The sequence below is a fragment of the Ambystoma mexicanum genome, chromosome 11 (assembly GCF_040938575.1).
Source record: "Ambystoma mexicanum isolate Mex_15411 chromosome 11, UKY_AmexF1_1, whole genome shotgun sequence".
Classification (NCBI taxonomy): domain Eukaryota; kingdom Metazoa; phylum Chordata; class Amphibia; order Caudata; family Ambystomatidae; genus Ambystoma; species Ambystoma mexicanum.
Genome location: NC_090934.1, coordinates 551,201,562 through 551,221,912, shown reverse-complemented (window position 1 = coordinate 551,221,912; position 20,351 = coordinate 551,201,562). Strand labels below are relative to the sequence as shown.

At 47.9% G+C, this 20,351-nt stretch overlaps 1 protein-coding gene across 3 annotated transcripts in view; it reads left to right on the top strand.

Moving 5' to 3' along the window:
• Positions 1 to 2,593, top strand: part of EHF (ETS homologous factor) — a 204,838-nt gene extending 202,245 nt beyond the window's left edge. For all 3 annotated transcript variants that reach the window (XM_069623374.1, XM_069623375.1, XM_069623376.1), the window contains one exon: positions 1,997 to 2,593. In XM_069623374.1, the coding sequence (XP_069479475.1) occupies positions 1,997 to 2,096 (100 nt within the window). In that variant the 3' untranslated portion in view covers positions 2,097 to 2,593. The remainder of the gene's footprint in view (positions 1 to 1,996) is intronic.
• Positions 2,594 to 20,351: the final 17,758 nt, after the last annotated feature.

The window sequence follows — 20,351 nt, the reverse complement described above, 5'->3', positions numbered from 1 at the left end:
GTGTCATCCACATAAGACTGAAAGTTAGAAGAGAAGGTGAGCCAAAGGGACCAGGTATACATTGAAGAGCCAGGGTGCGAGGATAGAGCCCTGGGGGACACAACAAGTGTAGAGCGAAGTGGTGGAGAGGAACTAGCCAAGTTGGATCTGGGATGGTCAGTCCAAGAGGAAGTATGTCAACCAGGCCAGAGCCTGGCCCGTGAAGCCATAGTTCACATGGAGCTGGTTAAACAGGGTGGCATGGTTGACCATGTCGAAAACAGAGGAAAGGTCAAGGAGGATGATGACACAGGGAGAGGAGTCCAGGTTAGCAGGCAGATCTTGATATGTGTTCAGGAGAGCAGTTTCCGTGCCTCTGGCCGCTCTGAAGCCAGACTGGTGCTAGTGGAGGCAGTCAACAGATTCAGTGTGGAGAGTTAGTTGGGAGAGGGCTACTTTCTCCAAGAGCTTGCCCATTAAAGGAGTGATAGAGATCGGGTGGTAGTTAGCCAGGCAGGAGGGGCGGTGGAAGGCTTTATTAGGAGAGTGTGCACAATGGGGTGCTTGAGAGGAGAGTTAAAGATCCAGTGGCAAAGGAATGATTACACAAATCGGACAAGGCTGGAGCAAGGAAAATGATATTGAGATGCTCCCCACACTATATCGGTGCTTGTACCCACCAATTGATCTGGGAGGCCTGCCCCAAACTTTGCATTGAAGTCTCTTCCTATTGTTACAAAAGTTGTATGGGACTTAGTTGCATTTAAAATATTATTATTTTCATGTACCTGATTCCCCTTGTGTATCTTAGAGATTTCATTACAAAAGTGAATTTTTAAAAGTTGCATGTGAATCCCTTTAGTAGCAATGAGGGAAATGATATTGTCTAAAACTAAAATGTCCCCTTTAATTATGGAATCCAAAGCTGTGGAAATGAAGATTGCCAATACACCATAATGTCAACCCTTTTTATTACTCTTGGTTTTGATTCCATAGACTGTGTGCCCATCCACCGACGATATTTCCAATTCACAAGTCTCATTGGGAAGAACACATCGGGAAACAAATGACCACCAGCCTTCTTTCAAAATTCTCCACGATAGGCATTTCAGACAACTTAAATTCGACACAATTCCCCTCACCAGACTGGAGTTTGTAGCTTTTCTTGTTGTTGTGTCTTTTATTTGTGTTAATAACTAATCTTTTGACAATCGTTTGACAAAGGCCACTTTCAATTTTCTTTTTCGACGTTCTAATCTTGCTTGGATTTCTGTAGTGGAATGTTTTGTGCTTTCTAGTCTAAAATGAATGGCAACAAAATATAGTGAATCCGTATCTATGATTACATTAGTTTTTAGACGATGATGCATGATAAAATACGGACATGTTCAGGCCTGTTTTATTTGTATCTTTTTGACTACATGAGTTCTTATGATGTATATTTGTAGTTTTGCTTTATTTGAATCTGTATCTTTTTAAAACAGCCTTTAAATAAGCAAATGCATGAGAAAAAAAACTGAAACTGGAGGAAGGAGGGGTAGTTAAGGTATTGGCATGTAGGAGTACCAGTGCTGTGACACAGTAACAAGATTGGTCCTGCCTGTATCAAATGTGACCCAGTTGCCAGTTCAAAATCGGCATTCACATTTTAAAAAGTTGGCAAAAGAAAATATTATCTTTTATTTTTCCCATTTTGGATTTTTTTAAGAAATAAATTTGCTTTAAAACTAGCTTGGTCAAATGGTTTTTTTCTAGATTGTGCCTGAGCCCTTTTTTGATAACACCTTGGGACAGGGGTCTGCAACCTTTGGCTCTCCTGATGTTTTGGACTACAGCTTCCACTATCTCTAGCCAGCATTGTCAATGGTGAGGAATCATGTGAGTTGTAGTCCAAAACAACTTGTAATCCAGAGGTTGCAGACCCCTGCCGTGGGAGATCAGCTCCCTGAAGGAAAAAACGTGTTTCCTGAACGTTGTATCAAAAAACTGAAACATCTCTTTCCCTTCCCCACCACAGGTACTACTACAAACGGGAAATATTGGAACGCGTGGACGGGCGGAGGTTAGTCTACAAGTTTGGAAAGAATGCACGTGGCTGGAAAGAAAACGAGAACTAACGAGGCCTCAAAACCATCGGAGTTAATTATTTCAAAGACAATTTTCTTTTATTTATGTAAAAAACAGGTCTACCGACAAATACGGGGTGATGGTACACTCTAGTTTGATGTTGAAATTATTTTGTTATGTTAAGTATGTCCTATATGGGGAAAAAACGTACACAGTTTTCTGTGAAATATGATAATGTATATTTGTGGAGCTTGCTCCAATTTTTGTGACGTTCCCTCTCGTTGAAGCGGGAAACAGGTAATGGGATTTACAGTCATGCTGTGATTAACGCTGAGAAGAGATTAAATGGGGCATTATTTGTTTTGTAAGCAAACGGATTTAGATAAGTGCTGCGTTGCTATTTTTGTACATAAAAACTGTTCAATGACATGTTATTTTGTATATAGAGAACTCTAAGACTGTTCAAGCAAAGGCGCATTACCTGGCCTGTTTGGATTGGCCAGGTACCATGAATAATAAAAATAAGTTGTGTTATTAAATTACATAATGTCTGTGTGTCGTAGGATGTGCATGTTGAGAGGGACTATAATGTTGAACAAAGGCACTTACAATTCGTTACCCTGACAGGTTTTGTTAGTAAATTACTTATTATATTCCAATAACGTTTGATTTAAAGTTAAAGTACCTCAATGACTTTAATTATAAATGTTTACATGTTTAGATCGCATCAAGGCTCCACCCTCTTGCGCTCCCTCCCCCTACAACTGAAAGTTGAGTATGACTTCCCAAATGTTGAAGGCCTTTGAAACGGACACTTTTTTGCAGATTGTATGGAAACATTATTACGCATTGACAATTACGCCTTCCAATCTGCAGACGACTATAAGTGGTTGCAACACAACACTGCAGAGGTTTACTCTCTGCAATCCTTCCACCTTAAAACTGTACCACCATTTTGATTGACATGTGGTGCACTCCCTTGGTCTGTAGATTTCCATCACTCTGCAAAATGTCTTCCTCCTCCTGTGTGTACACCCCATAGCCTCAGTTTCACTGCCCATACACTATCACACTGTGGTGTATAAACTACACAAACCCAGACATTAAAATGAAATAAAAAAAACAAAACAAAAATAAATGATGTGCTCCTTCTAATAGTAAGAAGTACACGCATATCTTTTTCTATGAGGGAAATGTGAAGACGTACCTTGCCTACCTGCTCTATTCCTCTTCTCTCTTTTGGCCTCTTGGAACATTCATGGTCTCCACCATTATCTCCATTCCTTCACAGGTGGAGCTGGAAGGTGGTTGATTAGGCAGAACGCAAGCATGCTGTCAATTGTTGTTTCAGTGCCCTCAGTCTGCTACACATCCCGCTGGCACTGTTATGGTGCACAAAGCATGCAAGAGCCAGCAGGGCTCAGGACCGATTGGGTGGAGGCAGTTCCACATGGGTCCACAGACCCAGTGGCTGCGAGGAGTAAGTTCAAAACCCTCTGCATTGTCCACAAGGCCTTCCGGGGCCTTGGGCCAAAGTACTTTCAACTCTCTCTTCCGAAATATCTTCCTTCTCGAGCTCTTCGCTCCTCCACCTCCAACTACCTCAGGGTCAGCCGCTTCTCCAAGCAACGAGCTGGGGGTAGATCTCTCTCCGCAGCAGGGGCCTCCCTCTGGAACAGCCTTCCTGCCTCCCTGAAACTTGAGGAGAACCATCTCCGGTTCCGGAAGCACCTCAAAACCTTCCTCTTTGCCTCCGCTTTCTCTCCCTCTCTCCCCTGCTAAATTCACTGAACCTGCACTAAATCTGCAACTGGGCCACTCACTGATCTCATGCCCTGGCCCAGCCACTCTTCCCTGCACTGCCTACCTGCACTACGGGACTGTCTCTGTATCCTTCAGCCCCTTCTCCCGGCATTTACCTTGCACTTGCCACCAGCTGGCCCTATTATTTATCTTGTATTCTACTAACCATGTACTGCACTTTCCTTGCACTTGCCACCACCTGGCCCTATTATTTATCTTGTATTCTACTAACCATGTACAGCACCTTTCCCCCTCTCCCCTTCCCCTTGCACTTTTCCCAGTCCCCTTACCCTTGCACTTGCGCGATCTGAATGACACCTGGCCTAGTAGGATCGTTGACTGTCTCCCCTTGCCCCCCCCGCCTCATAGCGCCTTGAAACACTTGTGTATAGGCGCGTTACAAATGCCATATCATATCATATCATGGCTTGTCACAGTGTGGAAGGACATTGATTATAAGCAGAGTCTTTGTGCGTGTATTGAGGCAGGAGTGTGACTTTTAAGAGTCCCCATTTCCAATGGCATGAGCTGAAGAGCAGAGAGAGAGAAACCACTTTTACCCTAGGTAGGCCAGGTGGGCAATCCGAGAGGGGGAAGAAGAGCACAATTGGCTCTAAGCAAAGGCCATGCCTTGAACCATTAATCTAGTGGCAACCCTCTTCGTTCATCAGACTGACACTGGGGGGAACAAGTGTAAGATCTCGTGGGATGGCAGTGCCTCGGAGCTGGGAACAATGACTGCTTGTTCTTGGTGATGTTTGAGCTGACATATCTACAATTAAGGCCCAAGCAGCAGATCTAGCCTAGCCGAGGACTCAGCTATATCACTAGAAGATTGATGACAAAGTGCACTAGGCCATCATAGGTGCCTTAACATATTTGGCTTTGTAATGAGATAGTGAGTTCACACTCAAATAAATATCTATAGGTGGATGTTACGCATGTATATCATTGGCATTTTTGGCACAATCCTTAGCAGGTGTGATAGCATTGTGGACCTGAGGGGGAGGCTCTGTAAAATTCTGAGGGAACACCGAAGGTCGGTGGGAGCTTTCCAGCGTGTGCTGCCCAGGCTAGTCACCTCCTTTTGTTCACAGCAGTTGCCATTGAAGTGAAACACGTTGATAAATGGTCCCCGATAATTGATTCTACGTCTTACCTTGACTGACCCTTTGAACTGTTTGAAGTTTTGGTTGGTAGACTGCGGTTGTTCACTCTTGATCTCGAGGTGGTATTTCTGTCACAGTCATTCCTTGTCCCTGTAGGATTTATAGCCTGTGTGAGTGATGCCTTCCACTGGAATACAGAATGTAGGTTTCTAGAGAGCCAGACTTCCATGACCTTGGGCTGAGAAGGAGCAGTGCTCTGCTGTTGAACCTTTTAACATCATCTTTCTCCAGTGTATTCTAGAATACAATAGCCAGACACACCAACCAGATTGCAGACCATTGACTAATACGGTAAGAGTGCTGCCATGGTCACCCTCCTTTATTCAGAATTCCTCATCCTGAATTGTGTTACAAGGATTGAGCCTTTGGCTGCCACTAAAAAAGAGGGTGAACACAGGTTCAGTCCGAGGCTCAGTTGGCCATTATGGGTGTGCAGGTCCAAGCACACTCACAACACCAGCAGAGCCCTTGTGCTCACATGCAAGGCTACCCGCTTCGGATCAGCAGTGCAAGTAAAAGCTCCTGTTAGGCATCACTTGTAAAAGTACAGCATTTCAGGAACCACAAGAGTGGCTGTCTAGCAACTAGTCATGTGTGTGTGAGAAATTTGACCATCCGCATGTTGGGTGTGCGCTCGCCTGGGCTCGCCTCGGCTTTTTGGATATTTTAAATGAAATAGAATGATGGAAGATCAACCTCCTGAGAATGTGTCGGGTAATCCACACACATTTTCCTATGCTCACCCCATGATATATAGATAGACCTGTCTGCTCTGGGTGGACACAGCCTACGGGCGCAGTCCCCACAGTCATATTTAGTTGGGATATGACAGCCAGGAGTACACCATTTCATCTCAGAAGGGGGAGGGCCAAACCTTCCCCCTGCGATGGGCAGGCTTATTAACTAACAAAGGCTCCATGGATCTGCCATGTCCTTTTTGTTGCACCCTGTATCTGGTGGCAATATTCACATGCTAATCCGATTTTAATACAAACAGGCCCACATGGGGCCTGCCTGCAGAGGCTAACAAAGGAGACACGAAACCCCAGCACCCTTTCATATGCGCTGTGCCAACCTGATGCCTGCTCCCACCCACAGAATCGATTGACAGTGAAATGTCATGTCTGGGACTCTGTGTTTACAGTCGTCATCTCTGCAGGGAGACCCCATTCAAAAAGTATGAGTATTTGGATTGACTGAGCCAGAAAGTCTGGTCTCGCCACAGCTTCAAGGGCGACCTGCCGCTTTAATCAGAAACCAGAGAGAGCTCCATTAACCAAAGGGGCCCTTTGATCCGCAACCGACAGAAAGATGGGTGGGACTTGGTATTACATGTTTTCACCCCTTTACTTTTTCTATTGCAAATCACTCTGGTTATGACCTCACACATATAGGAGATTGTTGGTGGGTGGGGACCCAGGATTGGTTCATTAAGGTAGGTCCAGCCTACACCAATCCCTGTGGTCCATTTGGCTTTTAAATAGGGCAGAGCCCCTCTTTTGGCAGATCATTTGAAGGCTTCACCAGAAGCAGAAGGAAGAACTCATCACTGGACCCTGGTTCAAGGTATTGCCTGACTTACATCTTCCACCACTGAAGAAAGGCCAGGACCTCCAAGAGGGAAGCAAGATCCCTCCCCTAAACATCTCCCACAGAACAGAGGGAGATATTGAATCCAGAGGATGCTCCAGCAGCTTCAGATCTGGTACACAGTCAGCACACAGCATGCCCTGATAGGCTCTGAAGCAAGCTTCCTATGTGGGAAGTGCCAGAGAGTCTCTGAACCAAACCAAGAAAAAAGCAGCTGCCTGCAACACTCTCCTCAGCTTTTGGCCATCTGCCCTAAAGGACACAAGCCGAGTGAAGAAGCTAGGAGTAGTGTATCGACAAGCATCTACCAATGTCCGTCTTAAAAGGACATTTGCGAGCCTGTCAAGACTCTTGAGCTGCAGACAACTGCATCCCTAACTGTTGTTATGCCGCAGTCACTAAAGCCAGCCGAGATGCCTCAGCCAGTACTTCAGAACCACCAACCATCACTGAGTCAGCGATTCCTGACCCTGAGCCGCTATGTAGGCCAGCCTGCAGCCATCTGTCCAGCTTCGCTTGCCAAACTGCCTGCGGCCTGATACCCTCAGCAGTCTCCCATCTTGAACTCTCTCGCAGAAGCTCCAAAGCACCCTGAAGCTGACTCAACCCTGTCGAGCACCAAGAACAACAACAAGCACAAAGTACATTGTGGTTCTGTCCCCCTGGTCCTTTTCTGAAGGCCCCAGTGGCATTTTACGACCCATTGCTTCCTTTGTGTTGAAACCAAGTATCCTTGAACTACTGCAATTAATTACTATACTATATGTCAGTATCCTTGGTGCATCCCTTTTCCTTCTTTGAAACTGTCTGTCCTCTGCATTCCTTTACAGGTTGGATTGTATTTTGTAGTGTGCTAGAACTGTCTGTTGTGATAATCATAAAGTTGATATTTCTATACAACCTTGACTTGACAGTCCCTTTTATCATTGGGTAATAATTGTATTTCAGTGTTGTAACTAACTAATGACCACAACGTTTCAGAGATAAGCCTGCCGTTCCGTCCACATTAAATTCATTGGACAAGGGGGTTTATAATTTGCTTGTGTTTCCAATCTCTTTGGATCCCTTCTGGTGTGCCTGAGATGTGTGGCTCATTGATGGTTTAGAAAATGATGTTCATCCCTGGACCACTGGTGCCCCGGATGTTGATTCATCACAGTGTGCTCCAGATGATCCATCACCATGCATTGCTTAACACTGAGTCCTGAAGCTTTTCTGCGATCCGGTGTATCCAGCAGCTTAAAGCGTCCTTTCTTGCAATGGAATCAGTCCTCACACCAACACAACTGTCCTAAATGCAGAACCGTGAAAAAGCTTCTCACTTTAGAAGCCTGGGTGAAAATATAAAGGGACAGTACTAGAGTGTCAGAAGGTGCCTGAGTAAAACACTGAAGTGCACAAGTGCACATGTGCATCCATTTTCAATGTGTATTATTGAATGAGAAAAGAACACATAATAACAAATGTGGTGCAATAAAGTGAGAAAGAAACACAATTGTATGGTAAATACCCAGGACAGCATTAAGTGCAGTGTCAGTCTGAAAGTACACCCTAGCCTGATGGAGCATTTGACCCTGAAGGACATGATCAAGAGTGGTTTTACGAGAAATGTATTAATCAGAATGACTGTCTCCTCCTTCCGCTTCGTACTGGCAAAAAAGGCAGATGGGGGAATGAGACTGTGTGCAGACCTGAGAAGTCTCAGTCTGAGTATTGTAGTAGTATACCCATCTTCATCCAAGACTAATTAGATGGTCTTCAACGTAAGGCGGTGCAAGTGTATTCTTGACAATGGATGTTAAGTGTTGCTAACATTAGATCAAACTTACGAATGAGTGTAGAGTGGTCATTGTTGGTATTGTCCCATTTAGAGCTTTGCAGTTTCCAGTGTTGATGGCTTTTGGGTTAGCACGACTGCCACATCCCATAAGGACTCGTATCTTGGTTGTGGCGGCTTCCTAAATCTTATTCCTTTTAGAAGTCGGATTACTGCTACATTCTCTCCTACTGGGACTCCTTTGATGGGCGTGTGACCTGCTGATATCATGGATCTATACACTCCTATTGTTCTATAGGCTTTCCCATCTTGTAGGATCTCTGCTAAGAAATTCAGTATCTCTACTAAAGGAGCAGAAACGGGATGAAAACCTCTCCTTTTGCACCATCTTGACCATCTGTTCCACGCTACGTCGTAGCTCCTTCTAGTCAAAGGGGCCCATGACTCAACAATGAGGCTCGCAGCCTGCGCCGAAATTCCTGGGAGATTCCAGCATCTCCTGCTATCCTGCAGGCCATCAGTGGCCGTGTCCCTTCACTCTCAGAGGGTGAAACGGCCAAACTGGGTCAGTGAGAAGGTTCCCTCTTTGCGGTAGCATTCTTGGATAATCAGATATTAGCCCATGAGCGCTGGAAAGCATACCTTCGATTTCCATATCAGAACTACCACTATCAGATTTGCTGCTTCACTGTGAACTTTCGTTAACACTCTGCTTATCATTACAAAAGAAGGACATGTGTAGAGCCTGTCTCCTCTCCAATCCTGCCGGAAAGAATCTACTCCGCTGCTGCTGGGTTCAGCCTCAAGCCCCCAGCTGAAAAATCTGTTCTTCTGCACGTTCAGTCTGGACACAAACAGATCTGTGTGAACTGGTTCCCAGAGCCCTTCTATCTGACGAAAAATCTCTCTGCCCAGCATCCAGTCGCTGGAGTCTGCTAGATGTCTGGAGTTCCAGTCCACTACTACATTCAGTGAGCCCAGTAAATATTCTGCTACCACTGAGGTTCCTGAATCTAGGCAGGAGTGCCAAAAGTCCTTGGCTATCTCCGCTAATAATCTGGACTTCGTCCCTCCTAAATGATTGATGTACCTGACTTTTGAAATGTTGACCATTTTCAGCAGAATACATGAATTCACTTTGTCTTTTGTGAAAGCCTTGATCGCAAATGAACCGGCTAACAGCTACAGACAGTTTATATGCAGTCTGAGTTCCTCTAAGTTCCATCTTCCTCCTGTTTGGAGCTCTCTGCAATGGGCTCCCCAGCCTACTCTGCTGACGTCTGACTCTATTACAATGTCGGGTCGCTTGCCAAAAATGTCTCTCCTGATCCATGCCTCCATATTCTATAACCACCACTCCAGCTCTGTTGTGGACTCCTGATCTAGGGGCACTAGCTGGTGATAGCGAAGGCCCTACTGAAGGTGTCTTATCTTCAGGCGCTGAAGCGCTCGGTAATGCAGGGGCCCTGGAAATATCGCTTGTATTGACGCTGCCAACAAGCCTACTACTCGCGCAATTGTTCGCAGCAATATAACTGTTCTGCTGAGGCAGTTCCTTATTTCTCTTTTTATGTCTCAAATCTTTCTGTTCGGTAGCTCTAGGGTTGCTGCCCTAGTGTCTATGACGAAACCTATGAACTCTATCCTCTTTGCTGGTTTTATCTCCGACTTCACTCGGTTCACTAGGAAATCTAGGGAGGTCTGGAGATTCGCTACCAAGCTGGTCTGGTAGCGGAGTATATCTTCGCTGCTTGCCATCAGCAGGATGTCATCTAGGTAGACAATGATCTGTATCCCTTTCTCTGATCGCTGCTGCTACTGGCTTCATAAGTTTTGTTAACGCCCAGGGCACTGATGCCAGTTCAAATGGCATCATTGCAAGTTTCCATAATTGTCCGTCCCAGTTGAACGCTAGAAAGGGACGGTAATCTCTTTGCACTGGTATCGTAAGGTAGGCATCTTTCAGATCTATCCTCGCGAGCCAGTCGCCTTGTTTGAGCGTGTCTCTTAACTGGTGGATACCTTCCATCTTGAAATGGTTGTACACTACCCAACTGTTCATGTCTTTCAAATTCATAAATGGTCTCACTTTGTCTTTCCTGGGAACCTGAAACATATTGCTTATGAATCTCGGTGCTTCGCACGGTTCGATTGCTTACTTTTCCGCTAGACTCTGCAGCTCTGCCTGTAGCAAGTATTTCTCTGCTAGTGCTGACACTATTGGTCGTGGGGCTTGGTACTGGGTTGGGGTCTGAGTAAACTCTATGCGCAAGCCTTTGGCCGCCTGCAACACCCAAGCGTCGTTGGAAAGTGCACGCCAGTTCTCCCAGAACTTTGCTGTCCTCCCCCCTACCGCTGGATATGCAGACACTCTCACCTGCGGGGAAGTTTTGTCCTCTTCTCTGGCCTCTGCTTCGTCTTCCTCTGGGGAAACGACCTCTTGGTGGAAAGAAAGTGTCTGGCTGCTTGTTCACCCAGTACTGGGCTCTGTTCGATTGAGGCCTTCTGGATGTCTGGTAGCGACCGGTTGCTTGGCCTCTGTACCGACTGGTCCCACCAAAAACTCTTCCGAGGAAGATCTTTTTTATGGAGGCTTGCACCTTTTCCAGGGAAGTATAGGTCCCAACAAATCCCCCCATTTCCTTCCCAAAGGTCTCTCCGAACAACAGCCCTTGCACTGCTTGGGGTCTATTTTTAGCAGTAGCCTTCATCCGCGCTCGGACGATGTAGCGCAATTGACACTCCCTAATAAGCATACCGGTCTCTGTGCCCAGTTCGCTAGCGCTTCTGGGTCCACTTCCTCGCCGGTGTCTTTCATTTGCTCCACCAGGTCCATGATTTTAGCCAGTGGACCAGCTAGATCCAGGACTTTTTCCTGACAACTCCGCCATGAGCGATCGATCCCTTTCCTGGGGTCTCTGTTAGACTTGGCGATGAAGGCCAACATCTTTGGGTCCAGTTCCGGCGCTTCTGCCACTTTGTCTGGTAGTTCTGGCTTTGGACACTCCACCCTCATTCTTTGCCTCTCCTCCTTCTCCAGAGGTTTGCACAGTCTTTGAGCTATGTATTTTGAGACTCTCGGGGAGGGCACCCATTCTGAGATTTTGGGTTCCAGATGTCTTCTGGATGAAACATATCTGAAGTCTCCTCGTCCTCTAAATTACTGAGCTTTCTCAGCCTTTTCTTTGGTGGAGGCAGACTTCCTTCATCCCCTTCTTTATCAGCTTCCTCTTGCGAGGATGTCGGGGTTTCTGCGGGTTCCTCTTCAGGGAAAACCTTTTCTGTGTTGCCCATATTCTCTTCGCCTGGTTAGGAGGTCCTGAGGCTCGGCACCTCCGACTTACTCATGAAGGCTTCTCTCAGCCTATTAAAAGTGTCGGTAGCCTCCAGAATCCTCCCCTTCTGGTTGGCCCGGGGGCCAGAAGAGTTCTTGCTCTTCCGGCCCTTGATACACCCCTGCGGGTCCTTTGGTACAACCCTTGTGGACGTGCTTGCCTGTGTTGTGGTGCTTTTGTCTTTTTGTCTCAGAAATAATTCAATTGTTTCTAGTCTGGCCTGGAGGGGTCTGACCTCTTGAGCCACTGCCTCCATGAGTGAGTCTCCCAGCACTTCTTTGAAGCTATGAGCCAGGTCCTCTGAGTAGATGGCCTCTTGCTCCTCTTCATTCCATTCAAACTCAGCCATACCTGTGCTGGTAGGTGCCTAATAGTACCCTCTCAGGTATAGTGGCACGTCCACTGACTCTCTCTGTGTAATTGAGGCTGCACCTGATCTGCCAAAGCAGCTTCTTCTCAAGCAGTGCTGGGCAATGTGTTCACTGTATGAGATAGTCTAAGCTGTGAACTGCGCCGGTGGTTATTTATATTTCAATCTGCTCCACAGTGTATGGAGCACCTATACAGCGTTTTTTTAACTGTCACATACGAGAGACCGGGGCATAATGCCCGCAAAGGTTTCATCCCCACCTCTCCAAAGGAGGGGGCTCTGCGCTCCTCCAATCACTTTGCCGGCTTTCTGGCATTAAGCCCTGCCCCCGTGAGGGTGGGGGCTGCTCGTACGGCTCTCCGCAAACCAATCTCTCATGCTCGTCGAGTCTGCTCCACCCCCACAAGGGGGGGGCTCCTCGCGATCGAGCGAGGAAAATGCCACTGGCAGGCTCCTGAGATGCTGAAAGTGCAGCACGGGGTCGCCGGGTGTTTTTCTTATACTAAATTTCTACTGAAACGCTGCGCGGTCCCTGCGCTATGTTACAGAATCAATCCCCCAATGTGGGTTGACGGCCTAATGTCATTAAGATCACTAATAAAACACCTCAAACGCTGCCTGATTACGCAGCAAAGTCAAAAGTGTACTTACCTCTGGAGAGCAGGAAAAGAAGAGGAGGATCACAGGAAAAGGAAGGACTAGGTCACATGACCAGGGCACTGAGGTTACAGGGACCTAAGACTGATGGGATATGAAGTTTAAAAAAAAAAAGTTATTTCAATGGAAAAATTGAAAATGTTATTATTTGTTGAAACTGCTGGAGAGTAGAATAAATAGAAATAAAGCATAATGCTCGCCTCCGTCTTGACATAGATTTGCAGGCAAATGGATTAGTGGAGAAACTCAATAAGGTGTTAAAATGATCAGATGCCCAAATCGGTAGAATCATTGGCAGAATATTGCAGGGTTACAGAACCATGACACACTCAGTTACCTGAATCACACTTTTTTACAATGATGAGAGGGATGTCTGTTGGGTCTGACAACAAACATGTGTGGATCTGTCAGTACCAGAAGAGAACAGTGACAGAAGATCCTGATGTAATCTGATATAAGATTCTTTTGTCATAAGGAAACACACACTTTGATCATGAGGATGCAGGAAAGTAGTCTCACTTTAAGGTTGGCAAAGTTGTTGAAATTAAATTTGCTGAACATCAAAATACAGCAAGCTAGGACAGTGGTGCAAGATTTGGTGTTTGCGGTTTGCACTAGCAATGATATAGTATGGCATGTACAGATGTAGCAGATGTGCAGGTAGCAGGAGTGTAGGGAATATTGGACCGGGAAGTATTTGGTATGACTCAGACACCTCAAAATCCAACAGCAATTGGTTTCTGATCCCTACCAGTGGTGCACAAACCGAATCAATATTGAAGCAAAGAAACCATGAACTTTTACAATCTTGATCAGATACAGCCAAATAAGTGAAAGCCTGATGTGAGTTTTGGTGTACAAGGGGGGTAGTAGTGGCAAGGCTCTGAAGGTGGCCTAGTTTGCAAACAATAGTACTGCTAGGTATATTAAATGAACATTCCCAAAACGTATATCACAAAACAATTATGTTTTAATTTCCATAACCATGAAATTCAACAGCATATATCGGCATTTACTTTAATCAGAAACAATTCTATTTTAACTTGTCATATTAAAAAAAAGTTCCTTTGAAAGAGTATGTATTTTAGTAGTTCATTCAAAATTCACAAAGACACTCCAACTAATCCAAAATTCTAAAAACGTTTATAATACAACTCCGGCCTAACAATACATTTAACATCACATCATAGTCATGTTAAAAGACAATTTGCCAAAACGTAGTTCAGACATACAATAAAATATATTGAAAATTACACAGTGCACCATAAAATATAAGTTGATATTAACAATGCAACTCTTAAATAAAATGGGGGTAATAAATACAACATAAAATAAAGCAATGTGTTGTTCCTCTTTGATCCTCATGGCCAACTAGTTGCTTCTTCTGGTTAATTATTTTCTACCGCAATTCCATCAGGGGCCCTCATTACGACCCTGGCGGAAAGTGACTGACCGGACCGCCACAGCGTAAATAGCGTTTCCGCCATTGCACGAAGGAGCAAAGTGCGGCCCATTCCGACCCATCGGGCACGAGCACCACGGCATGGCGGAAGTGCAAAGTCTGCGATGGCGGAAATGACCCCAAAACGGCCCACACCGCCGCCGTACGGCGCCCTAGGTGCAATACCGCCACCCATCACAGCGGACACCGCAGTGTGCGCCTACCGGAAAGTACGGTGACCGGAAATATATGGAAACGGAAGTAAAAACATGGGCCCGGAACGGGAAACATCCCGCCGTACACCTATAAAACCACTAAAACCACACAACCACTAAAAACACTACCCTGAGACACACCCCAACCCGTCATCCACCCTAGCGAAACCAAGAAAAATGGGAAAAGTAGCGAAGAAAGCGTGCGACCGCAAGCGGCAGGTCCACTTCTCCCGTGAGGAACTCACCGTGCTAACAGAGACCCTCCAGGAGAATGCTGCCGTCGTCTTCTGCACACAAATGACCAGGACGGCACTTGCAAACAAGAAGGCCATATGGGCTCTGGTGGCACAGCGGGTAAGTGCGGTGGGGACCGCACCCCGCACCCCACAGCAATGCCGAAAGCGATGGGACGACCTGCGGATACGCGTCCGCAGCATACTCTCTGCCAACCGCAACATTGCCACAGCCACCGGGGGAGGTCCTGAATCACCCATCAAGTTGACCCCCTGGGAAGAAATCTGTGCCTCCACCATCGGAATGGAGAGCATAGAGGGAGTCGGAGGGATGGAGAAAGGAGTGCAGACATCCGAAGATTCAGGTAGGTGGGCCAAATAAAACAATGCTAAATCCACAATGTCCAATCATGTGAAGTACCATGTGTCCACATAGTGCAACAGAAACACATGTCCAGGAGAACGTCCACACACATCGGCCTGATAGCGCACTTTAAAACTCACAATAAATACATAAATAATTAAAAACCCCTAAAACACCCACTACACGTGCAGCAGGCACACCCTAACTGCAGGCTGCCAAACAACTGCACCCTCACTCCACACACAAATGAAAGCACCTCCAAGGCCCCGACCCAAATCACCCTCAGGTACCACCCCAATGCATGTGATACAATGCCATTCCAATACCCACAGACCCATTAATAACCCTCGCCCTCCTTTACTCCACCACAGGGTCCGATCCAAACGACGAGCATCAGGACACCCCTACCAGCACACCTGCAAAGAGGGCCAAGACCAACGGCCAAAGACCCTCCACCTCAGCTGCATGCATCAAGACACGGCAGCAGCACAAATCAGGTGGCAGCACAGAGGAGGGAACATCAACAGGCACCCCAGCAGCCAGCATGCCCACAACACCACCACCACAGGTCCCCCCAACGGATGCCACAGAAGGCACTGCCTCTGGTGGCAGCAGCACCAAAGGTGACACCCCATTGATGGCAGCATGCTCCGACACAGAAGACGGGGATGTCGAAGTCAGATCCATCCATGACCTGTCCCAATCCCCCTGTCTGTCCCATCCCGTACAACATGAGGATACCACGCAGGGGCACCCACAAGACGACGACTGGCCATCCCCCACAAGCCCTGTGGCAAGGCAACATGAGGTCAACAGCCCCTCTGTGACACCCCCGCAAATGGCCATGGCCCAGCAGAGGCAACAGTCCCTCGACCAGTTAATCGTGCAACAGCAGCAACTGGCCACGCTCCTCAAGGACCATGCCGATGAATGTGGGGGCACTAAGGCAGACATAGAAACATCAACTGAGACACTTAGGGCAGAAATGGTGAGAAGTACAGAGACACTAAGGGCACAAATGGAGAGTAGCACCGAGAGCCTGAGAGTCCAAATGGAGACTAGCACCGAGAGCCTGAGAGTCCAAATGGAGAGAAGCACCGAGAGCCTGAGGGGGGAACTGCATGCAACGTCCACAGACGTATGTGCCGAACTTGCCGCAGTGCGCCGTGTGCTCACTGAGCTCTCACAAACCCTTAGGGACATGCATGGACGTGAGCAGGCAGAGACATCATCCGTTGCAAGTTCCGTCCAGGGCAGCCCCCAACGTAGATCTGGGAGGAACCTGCGCTCCACAGGCAGGGGTGCCCCTGATACCCGCAGAGGGGGCTTGCAATAGCGACAGCCCACTGACAATGAGCATCTTTGGACACTGGTGTTCGGGGGGGAGGTAGGAGGGTGGAGGGGGTGTGTTGGGCTCACTTGGGTGGCGGGTCGATAGGGTGTTCAATATGATATCACATATGCCATAAACAGTGCACGATCAACCAATGTGATGTGTGGACAATGATCATTGTGTACTAGGCCATCATAGGCGTACAGTCCATATTGTGCATGTACCAGACACACACAGTGCCACGAGTACCGTGTCCATGTATCAGCCACCAGGCGTGAGTGCTAGAAGCATGCATCAATGAGATGCTGACGAATGTCACGGCCCTCCGGTGCCTCGCAGACTCCTTGAGGTGCTGCCACATCCCCACCCTCATCATGACCATCATCAGGTGCTTGCAGTTCTGCGTCAGGGGGCATGGGCACATTTCTACGTACGCACATGTTGTGGAGCATGACACATGCCATCACCATCTTTGCAACCTTCTCATGGCGGTACAGGAGTGCCCCGCCAGACCTGCTGAGGCAGCGGAAACGAGTCTTCAGTAGGCCGAATGCCTGTTCAATGACTACACGGGTACGTGAGTGGGCATGGTTGTAGTCCTCCTCATGGTGGTCCCGTGGGTTCCGGACTGGTGTGAGGAGCCATCTCTTCAGTGGATATCCAGCATCACCTGTATGTGGACGATAAACGGATTATGTGGAATGCCATTGCTACGTACGCACACCACCCCCCCCCCTCCTGCCAGGTCATTGCCGAATCACATACCCCACATTATCATGCATGTAATGAGACTCACCGAGTAGCCAGGATCTGTTCCCTGCGTGTCGCTCCATGTAGCGTGGTATTGTAGAGTTCCTCAAGACCATAGAATCATGGGTTGATCCAGGGAATCGGGCACAACAATGTGTAATGATCCTGTTGGAGTCACACACCATTTGTACATTCAGGGAATGAAATTGTTTTCGGTTGCGGTACTGGGCCTCCATGGCATGTGGGACGACCAATTCAACATGGGTGCAGTCGATGGCACCAATGCAACCCGGTATGCCGCCAAGTGCATGGAATCCCACTTTCGTGTTTGTAATTTCCTGCTCCGAGCGTGGTAGGGAGATGTAGTCGTCTGCGTGCTGCAGGAGGGCATCGAGCACTTGCAATAGTGTCCGTGAGAACAGTGGCTGAGAAATGCCATGCAACTGTCCGACTGTGTGCTGGTAGGTGCCTGTGGCCAGGAAGTGGAGTACAGACACCACCTTCAGTAGGGGTGGGATGGCGGTTGGGCTATCTATCATGCTGACAAGGTCAGCCTGTGTCATGTCCACAATGGCGGCTATGGTGTCCCGGTCCAAACGGTAGAGGGTGTGGATCTGCTCATCAGTGAGGTTGAACGGATGTGCTCGGAGGCGTGGGATTGTGGCCTGCCTGCGTGGTGGTAGTGGCTGTGCTGGCGGCCCTTGCTGGCCCTGCCTTGCCCTCCTCCTCCTCCTGCGTCTCCTCCGTGCGGCCGGTTGTAGTTGGTGTTCGTCTTCTTCTTGGAGTTGGAGTACTTGCAGTGCTATCAGGTCCCCCAGGGCCAACATCGCGAGTCCTGCCGGTAGCATTTCGGAGTGTGTGTGGTTGTGGGAGGAGACTGGGTGTGCAATTTATGTGTTTTCAGGCTGTATGGCCTCCACCTGTGGTGATTAATTCCACCTGTGCAAGCTGCTCTCCCCTTTGGCCGAGCACGTCCCGCACACAACGCTGCAATTCGGTAATGGCATCTTGCTATTGCAATCATGTATTTGTACCCGATGGCCGTGTAACATTTGTTGATATGTACATTCGGCTATGGTCCCATTGTTTCACATACAATCTTTGCCGTCGCGAACAGACTTGTGAAGGGTCAGTGGAACGTAGTACTCGAGTAACGGTGGGCCCTCATGCATCACTGTACCGAGTTGCACCGACGGGCGGGGCGTCCCATTTGTGGGTGAAGGCAGTTGCCATTTTCACACACAGCCGCACTAGATGGATTAATTTGTGATTTCAAACGGCCACAGATGCCTTTTCGACGTGATGTTGCAAATGAGGAATTCGAAGGGCGGCGCTTTCGGTTTTCAGCTCGCGGCGAGGAGATGCCCACAGGTCTGACTGCAAATATAACGTTCTATTGTTCAATGTCCTTGAGACAGGGGCCATGGCGAGGAAGCAATGATTGATATGAATAGTTTGGGATGCGCAATAGCGACGTGGGCGATGAGGCCGGACGTTCCCAAATACATGTTACTTCACAACACTGGAATTACGGGCTGGGGCACTGTGGATTTTGCAGGCTGCATAACGCACAGACTCAATGGATATTTCTAATGCCATGTGAGTAAATGTTCTGGCGTTTTTATACCGGGATGAGGGAATGATGAATGGATGCATGGGCAGATGATTTGATACAGAGTTTGCCATGTTCAGGGCTTCTTGGAATCTATCCGCCTCCCCTGCGCTATGTGATGCAGGGCTGCCATAGTGGGACCATCGTCTATCTGGCCTTGTTGAGCCCTCCCTTTCTCGACGCGCCTTCAGACACTTGTGTCCATGCACGTTAACAATCCCATCAGATGGATTCTGTTTTGACAGACGCATGCACAGGTACACTCGTTTGTGATGGCGTTTACACCTCGATATAGATGGTTATGAGTCGCAAGTGGTTTTGGGGTGGTGATGATCCTTTGGAGTGGGCTAGCATGCATATGGCTGTGGATTCAGTGTGATCATTGAAGTGAGTTGTTCGGATGTAGTTCTGATGGCCATTCTGTTCTTTTTCTTTTCTTTTGGTTGACAGGTATCTCCTCCCCTTTTGCCACTGCCATCTGTATGCCACTCCTGCAGATGGCTTTTACTCCCGACACCTGCTGCTTCGTGTTAATCAGTGGAGCAGCATTACGATTTTATGGGACGATCGCCAATGGGCCACATGCCCTTACGCAGTACTAGTGGCTCGGAGCAACATTTCGGCCTTTCAGCTGGACTAGTACCTCCCCATTGGGACGGCCCTGCGGTTCTGTGCGCTTCCATGTTGCCTTTTCGTACGTGAATGTGGCTCTGTGTACCATGATGGAACAGGGCGTCACACAAGTAGTGGCTGGTCATTTCTTGCGGATGCAGCCCACAATGGTGAAATGTGTTTTGGAGTTCATGGCCTGATGGCCTTGGTGATTTTGTTGTGCATTAAATTTCTATTCTGATTTGGCCCGTGTAGCGTTCTTCTTTGCAAGTGATGTGGCATATTCCTATTTGGGGAGCGATGTATTGTGAGGAGATCTGCATTGGGTTCCAGCTTCGGAGTTTAGTTGCGTGGTACTGTGCTGGGCGCGTTTGCCTACGAAGCCCGTGAGGTCAGGGATGGGGGCTGCCAATATGACTGTTTGAATGTTGTCATGCTCAGGGGCGGGGGATTGGGTTTTGTGTAACAGATGCCGGTCAGCCAGGTGGACTGGTGGAATGATGTGATTTTCGGAATATTGCTGGTCACAGGTGCCTGTGTTTGCGTGCGTTTCTTGGTGGGGGACTGTGGTCATGTCCATTGGGATGGCTTCTGTATTCGTGCCATCTGTGCCCTGCAGCTCCCATTGGCCCCTCTTGTGTTTCATTTGTTCGTTGGCATGCATGGGTGACTTGTACATTTCAATGGTTGCATTGTGACTTCATTGCACCTACGGGGAGTTGTACTTTGTGGGCAGGGAGCGGTGTACAGGCACTCAGTGGGGCCGTTTACGGTTGATTCGCGATGCCGTACTTCTCACCATGGCGGAATGGTACATTCCGCCATGCTTGATGGCGTTAGGTACATGTCCGCTAGGGTCGGAATTAGCGTACCCTTGCGCCATGGTGGTGTTTACGGTCTGGCATGGTGCGCGCGCGCGTGCTTGGTGCAGTTAGCGTTGGCGTTCACTACGGTGTCGCTAATGGCTTCGTACTTTGCGGTGACGGGTCATAGTCGCACCGAGCGCTATTCGATGGCGGTATTGCATTTCCGCCATCGTTTTCC